At 56.3% G+C, this 12,137-nt stretch overlaps 1 protein-coding gene across 2 annotated transcripts in view; it reads left to right on the top strand.

Annotated features, from left to right (window-relative positions):
• LASP1 (LIM and SH3 protein 1) overlaps positions 1-12,137 on the top strand; it is a 38,267-nt gene that overhangs the window by 7,475 nt on the left and 18,655 nt on the right. The window contains exon 3 of one of the 2 annotated variants that reach the window (XM_047707154.1): positions 9,361-9,445. The exons of the other annotated variant lie outside the window; for it this stretch is intronic. Coding sequence (XP_047563110.1) covers positions 9,361-9,445 — 85 coding nt within the window. The remainder of the gene's footprint in view (positions 1-9,360; positions 9,446-12,137) is intronic. 2 annotated transcript variants of the gene reach the window in all.

The raw sequence follows: 12,137 nt of genomic DNA, 5'->3' as shown, positions 1-12,137 counted from the left end.
TGGGGATGTTGCCCAGCACTGCTGCAGGAATAAGCATTCATCACCTTTAGTCCTCACCTGGGCAGGATGAAGGAAGGGCAGCTCATAGGCCCGTTTTACAGGGAGGGAAACTGAGGCTGGGGAAGGGAATGGACTTGCCCGCAATGACATCGCCAGTGAGAGGCTGGGTCAGACCCAGTAACCATGCTGCTTTCTGCTAGGCAAGCGTGTTCCCTCCACTGCACCCTACTGCGAGAGAGGGGCCCTACGTGGCCCTTGAGGACACGGTGCTCTGCCCTGTTGTGTTTGCCTTCCCTCATTTCTTTTTCTCCCCTGCCCCCTGTCAGAGGGTCGGCGCCCTAGGCTTTGGGAGCTTCTGGCTCTAGCCCTTCCTGATGTTTGCCCCCTGAAAACTGGGGGCAGCCTGCAGGGGGCCCTGGCCCCAGGGGCAGATCTCTTCCCTCCTGGCTGTAGAATCCTTGTCCTTCCCAGTAGAGTTGGCTGGGGCTCTGTTCCTGCTGCACTGGGACCTACTGGGAACTGCTGCCCATCCTGCTGCAGGGAGGTAGAGAGAGGTGGGGTGCGACTCTATCCGGGATACCCCCTTCCCATCATGGGCAGTTCCAGAAAATTCACCGCCTTCAAGTTTACCTCCTGTGTAGCAAGTGTAAACTCCAAGTGGGGGCTGCCACGTGTGTGTGACCTCACGGCACCCTTGGCAGATGAGGGCTTTAGAAGGTCAAGTTACTAAGTAGCGGCAACATGAAAATTCAGAAAAAGCCAGGATCTGACTTGAGTCCTGGCTTTTTCTCAGTCAGGAGGCTCTTCGCAGCTGAAGTTGACCAAGGAGGGGAACCATGGGACTTGGCTAAAAGGTCTGGGGGGCTGAAACCCCTTTGAAAGGCTGTCTCTCGCTTACAGCACTCCAGTCACCTCTTAACCTCGCCGTGTCTTGTCCCTGGGGTTTGGACATCCATCAGGCACTTAACTGCCTGCCCGTTCTGTGCCAACCTGTGCCAGGTGCTGGAGAAGCAGATTCCTGACCAAAATCTCCAGCTGAGGAAGCAGCTTGGTCATTGTCCCTTCTGGGTGAGACTGGGGCACTGGGAAGGTTGTCCCTTGGTAGAAGGAGGGTCACAGCCTGGTCCTGGCTCTTCTGCAGCTGCCTCTGCTTTTCTATTAGCTTCCACGGATCCTCTTCCCCTACCAACCCCCCCCACCCCCCAAGGGAAATGGGACATTCTTAGAATTCTTAAGGGCTCACACAAGCCCTGATTCTCTGCCACTTCCTCCCTCCGTTGGGGAGTGGGGTGGGGTTCAGTGAAGCCAGAGGCCAGGGGCAGTTTAACCCCTTGGTGGCTGGACCACGTGAAGCTGGATTCCGGGCCCCAAGGCTCCTTTGGGGGCATCTGCTGAGCCTCTGCCCCCTCCAAGGCCGAAGTGTGGCAGAGCCCCGAGCCTGGCGTGGGTGGCAGGGATTGATGCTTTCTCATGTCTCTGCCTCAGACTCTAGTAGCCTAGAATTCAGTGAGCAATGGGAGTTGGCTAGAGAAATCAGAGGCTTGTCCTTGTTTTCTCCATATCTTCTCAGCCTTGTGCCAGAGTCCCAGCTTAGCTGTTCAGCCCTCTCCCAGAGAGGTCACAGTAAGTGGGGTGAGGGCTCCTGCAGGTGTTGGGGTCTCCAGGGAGGGACAGAAGATGAAGCATCTCTTCCTGGGTGCTGTTTCCCCAAGGTTCTTGCCACCCCCCTCCCCACCCTGCCTGAGAAGCTGGTTGGCCCCTCATTCCCCCAGGCCTTTCTCACTTCAGCTGGGAGGGCGTCTGCTGAGCAGTGGGTCTGGCCTGCACACCTGATCTGGTGAGTCCAGAAGAAGCCAAATGTAGTAGGCCTGGCCTGCAGGAAGTACCCTCTGCACCTGTCTGACCTTCAGTTTCTCCCCTGTTATGGATGCCGGGTGTCTTAGGGATATCTTAGGGATGCCGGCCCCTAGACCAAAGAGGGCAAGCCCGTGCCACGGGCCAGGCCCTGTGCTCTCACAGGGCTCTCATTCCCTCCTGTTTCCTTTCTGTCTTTGGCCCCATCCTTCAATGGCATTCAGGTTTCTAAATCTTGGGGTTTCCCAGGGGGTTAGCTGTGCCCTCACCCCGCTCCTGGCCTTGCCTTGTAGACCTCAGGCCTGGCTTCCTTCCTTCTCAGCCCCTCTGGGTCTTCCCCAGAGGGGCTGGTGATCTCTTCTGGCACTTTGCTAGGGAGTGGGACTGTCCCCCTCCGTGGGTGAGGGTGTGACTTTGGTGTGCAGGGAGGCTTCTATGGTGTGCCTATTTTTGGCCAGTCCCTGAGCCAGAATCTTGCAGGGGGAGGTGGTCAAGAGAGAAGAAGGCTGGCTGTCATTCCCTGGTGGCTTCTCAAGACTGAGATTTTAAAATGTTCCAGAAAGTGACTGTGAGCAGCAAAAAGGCCTCTTCTGTTTCTCTCCTTGCACCAGACTTGTTTCAGGGTAAGACAGGAAAGAGAACTCAGGCAAGAGCTTACAGCCAGCCTGCTGGGCGGTCAGGGGCCCCTACAGATGGGGCCTTAATAAACACGTGCCTCGTGTGTATCCAGACGCATATGCCTGGGTGTGGGGCCGGGAAGAAATGCCAAGGAGTCAGATGGAATGGGCGGCGTGTGTGTTCACAGTTCCCAGGCCCAGCCACCCTGGCACTGCTGTGGCAAGGGAGAGGTGTCCCTTTCTGCTTTTGCACAGTGGTTGGAGGTACAAGAACCACCCTCAAATGCTTTCTCGAAACTTCTAGGTAGGTGGGGCTCCCTCTAACCTGCTGGCTCCCTTGGTTAGAGGAATATTTATGCCCTCGATTATTTGTTTTGTAAAATATATTTTGTGAAAGTGGGGCTGATGTGTCCACACCCACAAACCTGTCCCTTTGTCTCTATGCACATAGTCCAGGAATGTGGAGGTCATGGGTGGGTGGGGTGCGAGTGGGGAGAAATGGGCCTGTTCCCTCCTCCTTGGGAGCCAGGAGTTCACGGAGGCCGCACACGCCAGGCAGAGAGGGTAACCAGCTTTTGGGGGTGTTGAGTATGGAAGTGGACATGGGCCGGGGAAGGAAGGGAGGACACTCAGAAGCACCTTCCCCACTTCTTCACTGACTGCAGACTTCCAGATCCTTCTCTCAGTTTCCTTGAGCTTTATGGTGAGGGGTTGAAGAGGGCGGTTGGAGATGGCCGACTCTGGAGAACAAGGGACTGTCGCCCTGCTCCTTCCCTCAGGTGTCAGAGTGTGGGGTGGGGCCTGTGCTCCTGGGGTTGCCGGCTCACAATGTCTCTGGGTTCTAACAAACTGTCCCGAATCCTAGCTACACTTAGGGATGGGGCATTGGTGGGTAAATCGGGGACTAGGGCCTGGAGTTTTCCTACTTCCTTCTTTCCTGCCTCTGATTGGGAACAGTAGGATCAGATGTCCCAGGGAGCAGGTGCAGTGCTGGCTGGGAGCGGAAGTGAGGGGTGTGTGTGTGATGTGTGTTTGGAATGGAGAAGGCAGACTCAAAGGGCCAGTACCCGCCCCCCCCAACCCCGCCACCACCACCACACTCATCCTTAAAGCCTTACACTCAGAGATGTCAGGGCCTCAAGGGACCTCAGGGATTTGTTTCCTAACTGCCCATTTTAGAGATGAGGAAACTGAGGCCCAGCGTTTGCATGCCTTCCCCACCTTGGCAGAATCATTTCTCTTTATGTACTCTGCCATCAGGGATGGGTACCAGCTTTGATTTTTCATCCTGTCTCTCATGCCTGAGGCTGGTAAGTTCTTCTTTATGTCTGGCCTTGATCTTTCTGGCTGCTCTTTTTTTTTTTTTCCTCTGGTCAAACAATGCTTCCTTGTTGCTTCCTGTCCCCACCATTTCAGCCCCTTAGGCTGGGGGACGGGTGAGAAACTGGGTTAGAAAGGAGCCCCCCCCCCAACATGGGCAGTTTTCCCAGCAGGGGAATCAGCAGCTCCTTCCACAGGCAGGATGTAGGGGCTGGTTTTTTTTTTTTTTTTTTTTTTCTTTTGGTAAAACCAAAGGCTCCTTGTTGCTTTTGTTGATGTATTTTTGTTCCTCCCTGAACAAAAAGCTGTGGTTTTTGAAGGGGTCTAAGGCTGGAAGGGGCCAGGTTGCTTGTAGAAAGGGGGAGCGGGCTTTTAGGATTTCTGGTCTATTCTGGTTCTGGCTCTGCCTCTGGAATGCTGCTGAGGGCAGGAGTGGAGCAGGGCTGTGTCCTGTAAGCTATCCCTGTCACCAGTGTGTCTGTAGCGGGAGCCTCACAGCTTCTCAGCATCCTCCCTGCCCTCCTTGCCCTTCTGAACAGGAAGCTGACTCAGAGGTCCTTAGGGCAAACCCAGGAGAGGCAGAGGACCCTTCTCCTACATCCATGCAGGTCACACTCCGCTCTGTAGACACCTGCTTTAGAAAAGTTTTTTTTTTTTTTTTAAGATTTTTATTAATTTATGTGACAGATCACAAGTAGGCAGAGGCAGGCAGAGAGAGAGGAGGAAGCAGGCTCCCCCCAATGTGGGGCTTGATCCAAGGACCCTGAGATCATGACCTGAGCTGAAGGCAGAGGCTTAACCCACTGAGCCACCCAGGTGCCCCTGCTTTAGAAAAGTATTAAGGAGTAAGTGGCTTCTGACTATCCACCAGCCTTCTGACTCCCAGTGGGTCTCATAATGACCAAGCTTAGGAACTGGTTGGGCTTGAAAGATAAAGAACTTTGCTCGAGACCCACCCTGCCAAGTGCATCTTTCCCCAGAGCTCTGGGAGCTAGCGGTGTGGGCTGGGATCCATCTGAGAGAGATGTCAGCCTCCCCCTAGATGGCCGGGGCCCTTGTCGGGAGGGGGAGTGCACTGGGCAAGGTCTTTGTCCTTAACACTGAGCATCAGTTTCTTTATCTGTAAAATGAGCACGATGATAATGCCTGCCTTTTCTAGCCCAAAGCCTTGTGGCGGATTTCAAGAGAGAAGGGGCACAGGACATAGTCTTATCAAGAAGTCACTTCGTGTGCCTGTAAATTCTCGCAGAGGTCCTCGCCGCTGCCAGCCACTGCCTGATTGACCTGCTGGTCCCTGTCCTTGCCCTCATAGCTGCTAGATCCCTTCCCCTGGCCTCCCGCTCTGTCCCCAAGGCTTCCCCTCCTAGTGGCCTTGGGCTGTCTCCATGCCCCTCTCTTCCCCAGAGCAGCTGATGCAGCAGTCAGAGGCGGGGAGGGACATCACTGAGGGCCCACTGCTGGGAGAAATAAACAAGGGGCTGGGTGCAGCCTGGCCCCAGAAGGGACAAAGAACAGCTGTGCTCTGCACCGAGCTCCAGGTAGGGTTGGAACACCCAGTTCTTCCCACCCTGGCCCCGGGCTGTTGGTGGGGCTGGGGTCCCAGCAGAGTCACTAGCTGAGGTGGTAACCCCTCGTGATCAGCGGCCTCAGTGCCCTGCACTGGCTTCCACGCACATCTGTTCATCCCGATTGGGATCTGTGGGTGATGGGTGGGGAGAGCTCCAGCCTGAGGACAGAGAGGGATGGAAAAGGTAGAATTCCCAGCAATTATCTCTGGAAGCAGGTCAGCTCAGTTGCAGGCTTCTCGGAAGGCAGTTGTGTGGGTGGGGGAAGGGCACAGCACCCACATTTGTGCATCCTCCCCCCCCACCCCGAAACACACTCGTGTCACCTGTCTTCCTTACTGACACTGTCTGCGAGGATCCTGAGTTCGCAGCCTCCTGGTGTTGCCCTCCTGGGCTCCTCTGTGGCTGAGGACACCCTCGTGTCTGCGCCTCTCCCCCCACCCCCACAGCCTCTCTCTGTCTGCTTCTGCTCTGCTCTCCTGCCTGGAGCTGAGGATGGGGTTGCCATGGGAACCTGAAGCGTAGTGAGCAGGGGAAGGGAAAGGCAGGGTTGTCTCGCCAGGGGCCCGGGGCTGTGGGGAGGGGACAGGTTTGACCCAGCAGGAGGAAGAGATGTCTGCCTGCCCTCCTCTGGTCCAGGGTTGGGGTCCAGGAGGCGGCGGGCTAAGAGATTGGAGGTTCTGGAGCTCCTCTTTAATCTATTTAATCTGATGCAGGATTAAAATCTTCCCCCTCTTTCCCCCCCTTCCCTCCAGATTAAGCTGCGTGAGCATCTAGGCTGGTCTCCCCTTCCCTTCTGATGGGATTGGCTGTGGGGGGCTGAGATCTGGGGGTCATGGTGGTTCCAAAGTGAAGGTGAAACACCTGACGGTCCCATCCAGAGGCCCCTTGCTGCATGTTGCAGGGGTGGGGGGCTGTCCTGATACTGCTCTGGTGCAGCGACAGAGACAGGGACCCACCGGCCCCTGCATCTCGGAGACACGCGCCGCTGCGGAGGCCCGTCTCTGTATTCTGTGGGTGTGAGGAACAAGGGAGCAGAGTAACTGCAGAGTAGCGGGGGGAGGAGGGCGCATGTCAGCCACCTGTGTCGGGCTGTCCTTGGGCCACCAGAACTGGCACTCCATGTTAACCTTGGACATTCAGGCAGATGGGAAAGCCCAGGTGTGTAGACTGGCTTGGGAGCACGTGTGTTTGCTGCCCGCCACCCTTCCCCACCTGGTGCTGAGTGGCGTCATCTGGAAACTGGCCAGAACTGCCCTGGATGTCTTCCCCTTGGTCCCCCTGCTTTAGGAGCCCACCTCCCTTCTCTGCCAGTGATGCTCTCCTCTCCACACCCCCTACCCCGTGACACCTGCAGCACCTGCAGCACCTGCGGACACCTTCACACCTTCTGAAGGGCCCTGATGTGGTGGGAGGGTCCTGTCTCGAGCCTTCCCTCTTAGGCCTTCAGGGCCAGCCAGTTCTGCTAGAGATCCTAACTTGGATCCCTCCTGCCGGTCTCTTCCTAATCTCCAGTAACAGACTCCCAGTGGGCCCTCCCTTTTTCTGGAACTGCGGAGGAATTTTGAATGGAGCACTTGGGCTGTGGGTGGCCCAGCTTTCCTGCAGTAGCCTTAGTCCCCTCAGCTGTAGGCACCTGTGTTTACTTTTCTGTCCTCTCCCTCCCTCGCTCTGCTGGAGGAGCAGAGGGCTCGGCCTAACTGGGAGGAGGCAGGACCCAGGTGGGGCAATGGAGGCTGGGGGAGGGGCACAGCTGGGAGCACCTGGGTCCTGGACAGTGAAACTAGCCCAGGAAGAAAAGGATATGCTGAACTCACCCAGCGAGTCCGTGGCAGGGCCAGAGCCTAGCTCTGTGTCTAGTCAACCCTCCCCCACCTTGGTTTAGTTCTGCAAACCCCAGTCCTGCCCTTCACAAGTGGTGGCTCGGGGAAGTTATGAGTTCACAGGTAGCTCTTGCTCAGGGCAACTCACCACCCCCCCCACCCAGGAACCTTCCAGCTTTGGTGAGCACACAGTAGGAGGGCAGCTCACGTCCACCTCTAGGGCCTGTCGGCCAGGCCAGCCAGGGTTGAACATGCCTGGAAGGAGGCGCTCCACCACTTACCTGAGGACAGTCTGTGATGCGGGGATCTGCAGGTGGTCATGGTCGTGGTGAGATGTCCGTCACCCAGGGCTGCAAATGGCCAGACCTCAGCTCCTGCTCAGAGAAGCCGCTAACCAACCCTTGAGGTATCTGGAGCCCACGTGGACCTGCAGCCATTTCCCATTCCAGCATATTCCCACAGACCAGTGACTCAGGGCTGCCGCTCCTCTAGCTGGTTTGCTGGGGACCTTTGGCATGACCCAGGGGGACGTGAGAGATTCGAGTTCTAGTCTTGACCCAGCTTCAGTGCCTGGTGGGACTTTCATTTATCCAACACACGTTTGTTAACACCAGGTTCTGTTTGAAGGAGTTTGGGATAAATCTGTGGACAAAAGAGACCAGAAACCCCTCACATCATAGAGAAGTAGAGAGAGGACAAGAAACCAGTGTGATAAATAAATGAATTATGAAATTAGCTAAGTGCTAAGTGCCTTGTATCACAGCACTATTTCCTCTTCTGGGAATCGAGGGGACACGACCTGCCTGATCCTGGAGGTCCCTGTGGGTTTCCCTCTGAGGGCTGCCCTGGGTCCTGTTACCTCCAAGCCAGTCCTCTTTCTGGGGCACAGGCTCCTGGTCTGCCCTGTGTCTGGGGTCGGGAGGGTTTGGTTCAGGATGCTGGGCCCTGGGGCCACGGGGTACAAATTTAGACGCCATGACTTACTGGCCCCCTGCCTTGGCCACATTGTTTAACTTGTCTGAACCTCAGTTCTCCCTTCTGTCAAAGCAGGAAAATAGGGCATTTGTGGGGATTTGATGAACTGAGACACTGGGCAAGCATCAACCATTGTTAGAGCGTTACCTGTCACTTGAGGGCCTCAAGCTGATTTTCTGACGTCAAGCCAATGTCTCACCTACCTTCCAGTTAAGTAAGACCACGTTAGCCCTTCACAACACCACTCTGGATTGTGTGCATTTTCTCTCTTACCACCTCCTCCAGGAAGCTCCCCACTTCCCCCCAACCCCGGATATGCATGTCCCATTCCCCTTTACTACTTTTTTTTTTAAGTTTTTATTTTATTATTTATTTTTTAAAAGGTGTTATTTATTTATTTGACAGAGAGATCACAAGTAGGCAGAGAGAGGGGAAAGCAGGCTCCCCACTGAGCAGAGAGCACGATGTGGGTGGGGCTCGATCCCAGGACCCTGAGATCATGACCTGAGCTGAAGGCAGAGGCTTAACCCACTAAGCCACCCAGGCGCCCCTAAGTTTTTATTTTAATCACCCAGTGCTCATCACAAGGGCACTCTTTGGTCCCCATCACGTTTTTCACCATCTCCCAACCACCTGCCCCCTGGTTAGCCATCAGTTTGTTCTCTGGAGTTAAGAGTCTGTTTCTTGGTTTGTCTCTCTCTTTTTTCCCTTTGCTCAGTCTGTTTCATTTCCTTTCTCCTTTACTTCTGTCTCCACATCCCTCCTGCCCTTCCTCTGCTTGGTTGGTCTCCGTTTCTGCCTTTAGCTGGACGCTTTGTTCTGGCCGCCGGCTGATGGAGCTGTCCTGGGCAGCCCAGGCCTCTCAACCCCGCTGGATGCTAGATTCTAAGACATGGATTCTCTCCAAACAAGGGCCATCTGAAACCCTCAGACACTGTCCCCAGGGCCTTCCGTTGGCTCAGGACAGCTCTCCATGGCCAGCCAGCCCCTCAGGCCTGATATGTCTTCCTGGTTCGGCCCTGGCCAAGTCGAGACATGCTTGCCTCCCCTCAGCCAAGGCTGGTACACATCGTGTTCCTGCTGCTGGGCAGGGCAGGGGCTTCCCATGGATAAGAGGAAGTTTCTAGGGGAATCAGGCCTGTGAGAAGCCCAGAGGTTCCTACCCCTTCCCCAGAGTGACCTTCACTCTTTCTTTCTGTTCCTCAGACACTACCCCAAGCAGTCCTTCACCATGGTGGCTGACACCCCGGAAAACCTCCGCCTCAAGCAACAGAGTGAGCTCCAGAGTCAGGTGAGGGGGCGGGGCAGGCCCTGTGGCCTGGCGGGGAGAGCGGGGTGTTGTAACCCCTGGGTTTGGCAAGGACTCCTTCCTCCTCCCCACTGTGGTTACTCAGCAGGGCCGAGGTGCTGAAATCCTGGCATTTGCCATGTCTCCCTGCCCCCACCCCTGCTCCTGGTTACTTCATATTTCCTGACCTTATCAAAGGAGTGGAGGAAGTGGGTTTGAGAGGTATGGGTGTCTGATTCTCTCTGCTCCAGAAATTTCTTGTGGGGCCTCTGAAGCCTGCCTCCTCCAAGAAGCTGTTCCCTTCTCCCTCCTCTCCACTCATATCCCCCCTCAAAGGAGAAGACTCACCTCTGCAGGCTCATGCCATCGGAGGTCTGCCCTCCCTTTATGGCCATGTCTCCAAAGCCCCTGAGGGCAGGCTGCAAAGGGGGCCTCCCTCTGGGGGGCTGTCCTACTTTTGTCTCCTTGGGCCTGATTTTTGGAGCCCGGGCTTTGTGGGGAGTGGGGTACATGCCGCTGTGTTGGGGAGGAGATGGGCCCTTGTCCAGGCAAGACTCTGAATTTAGGGGACAGTGAGGAATAAGCAAAGAATCCAGAGTCCTGGGCCCTGAACAGGACATTCTATCTGGAGGTCTGGGAGGGCTTCTGGGACCAACCTGGCCTGGACTTTGGGGGAATGGGGCTTCTACAAAGACCCCTTGAGGGACTTAGCCAAGTGGGCAGGGTGCCCAGGGCCAGGAAAATGTTGCAGGCAGAGGATCCCCCTGAGGCCACGGGGGAATCTCTCCTGATCCCCCTGGAGTAGGCTTCCTGCTGTCTGGTGTTTACAGGACCTCTCTAGGTCCTTGTGTCCCAGGAGGTCCTGTGAAAGAGAACCAGCCCTGTGCTCCTGAGGGCATGTGTCCTCTGGCAGCTGGGAGGAAGGTGCTGTTTCTCCTGTGGTACAGATGAGGAAACAGCCCAGAGACATGAGAGGACTTGCTAAGATCATACGGGGTAGCGGCAGGGGTGGGAAGACTGTTGACTGTTCCGGTCTTGAGTGCTGAATGCCGTGGGCATCTGAGTGCCCTTGGTTCTCACGAGCCTGAGCCCTTGGCAGGATCACCCCCACTCCAAGAAAGAAGGAAGGGATCCTACGGACTTTAAAGGCCGGTTTGTCGAATCCTGAGACTTGGGTTCTTTGCAGTGTTCCACCCAGCTCCCTCAGGAGAACTTATCTCTACCTTGATAATAAACATGTTAGTTCCTGGTACTGCTGAGAATTATAGCTTAGCACCGTGCTTATAGTTACTTCTTGCTTCATTCATCCTTGACCGCACTCTGGGAGCCATCAGATGGGGGAATGCAGGCTTTGCCTATTGACACACACAGTGGATGAAGTTTCAGGATCCGGACTCTGGTTTTTCCACTCCCAAGTACAGTGATCTTGACCATGTACAGTCCAGTGAGGTGTGAGGCGTAAGCCTCGTGCGTGTCCCACAGCAGCCGGGAGCAAGGAGGGGAAGCTGGTTTTTCCCTAGGTGGCAGCTTGCAGCTGCCAGCCCGGATGCTGACCCTACCAGGCGTGAAACCCACAGTTGGCGGGGAGCTGGTATGGACACCAGACCTCTGCCCGTGGAGGAGGGCACGGGCGGTCCAGCTGGCAGGGAGAGGGGCTGAGGCAGCCCTGGGGCCTGGACTGGGTCTGTACGGGGAAGATTTTGGCCAGACTCTAGCTGGCTGCTGACGACCACCCGGGACTCCCCCATCCTGGAGAGGGGCCCCCCATCCTGGAGAGGGGCCCCCTGGGGCCAGAGGTGGAGGGGGCATTGGGGAGTGTGCAGGCCACAGCATCTAGGGTGACCTGTACTCACTCCACAGCTTGAGAGGGGCAGTCAGAACCCCAAGTGGTGGGGGCCCCAACAGGGGAACCCGGAAGAAGAGATGTGGGAGGGGCTGTCAGGTGTTTGGAAAGGTGCAGCTCCCAGAGATGTGTGAGAGTTGTGTGCACACACTAAGGCAGAGGGAAGGACAGACACACACACACACACCCCTACTCTCAAGAGGAGAAATTCAAACCCTGTTAATTCCCTTAGCTTTTGTCAGTCCCACAAAGGCACGGCTGTAGCCCTTTCTGGCCCTGGAACCAGATCCCTGAGGGGCGGGGTATGTAGGAGGAAGCAGCAGGAGCTCAGGCTCCCCCCCCCGCCCCCCCCCCCCCCCCCCCCCCCCCGTGCTCCTCAGGCCCCCCTCTGCCCCACCTCCGCTCCCTGCTCCCCCGGGGCCTAGCCTGCTGCTTGGTTCCTGGGCCTCCAGGCCCGTCTCTGGTTGGCAATTCTGGGCAGTGCCCAGGAATCTGCATTTTGACTGCCCTGGTGATTCTCATGAGCCTTTTGGACTTACTTTGTGAGACTTAGAGCCGGACTTGAGAGGGGCAGGCAGGAAGCTGGGTGGAACTGCCTGGGGCTCACCTTGCTTCTGCTCTGAGCGGAGGGGTGGGGGCCTCCGGGAGTCAGGGCTCTGCACTGAGGACACGGCTCTAACCTGCGTTGGCCTCTAACCTGCATTGGGCTCCTGGGCCTGGAAGCTGGGGTAGGCAGAGAGGATAGAGGCCGGGGCCCTGTCTTCTTTGCAAGCGTGGGTCTGTGGTCTGAGCCTGGTTGCTTTCCTCTCCTAGCTTTTTTCAAAACTCCCTGGTAAAATGGGGACAGCGAAC

This window comes from Lutra lutra, chromosome 16, assembly GCF_902655055.1.
Source record: "Lutra lutra chromosome 16, mLutLut1.2, whole genome shotgun sequence".
Taxonomy (NCBI): Eukaryota; Metazoa; Chordata; class Mammalia; order Carnivora; family Mustelidae; genus Lutra; species Lutra lutra.
Note: the sequence above shows the minus strand (reverse complement) of the source record. Positions and strands in the feature narration are given on the sequence as shown.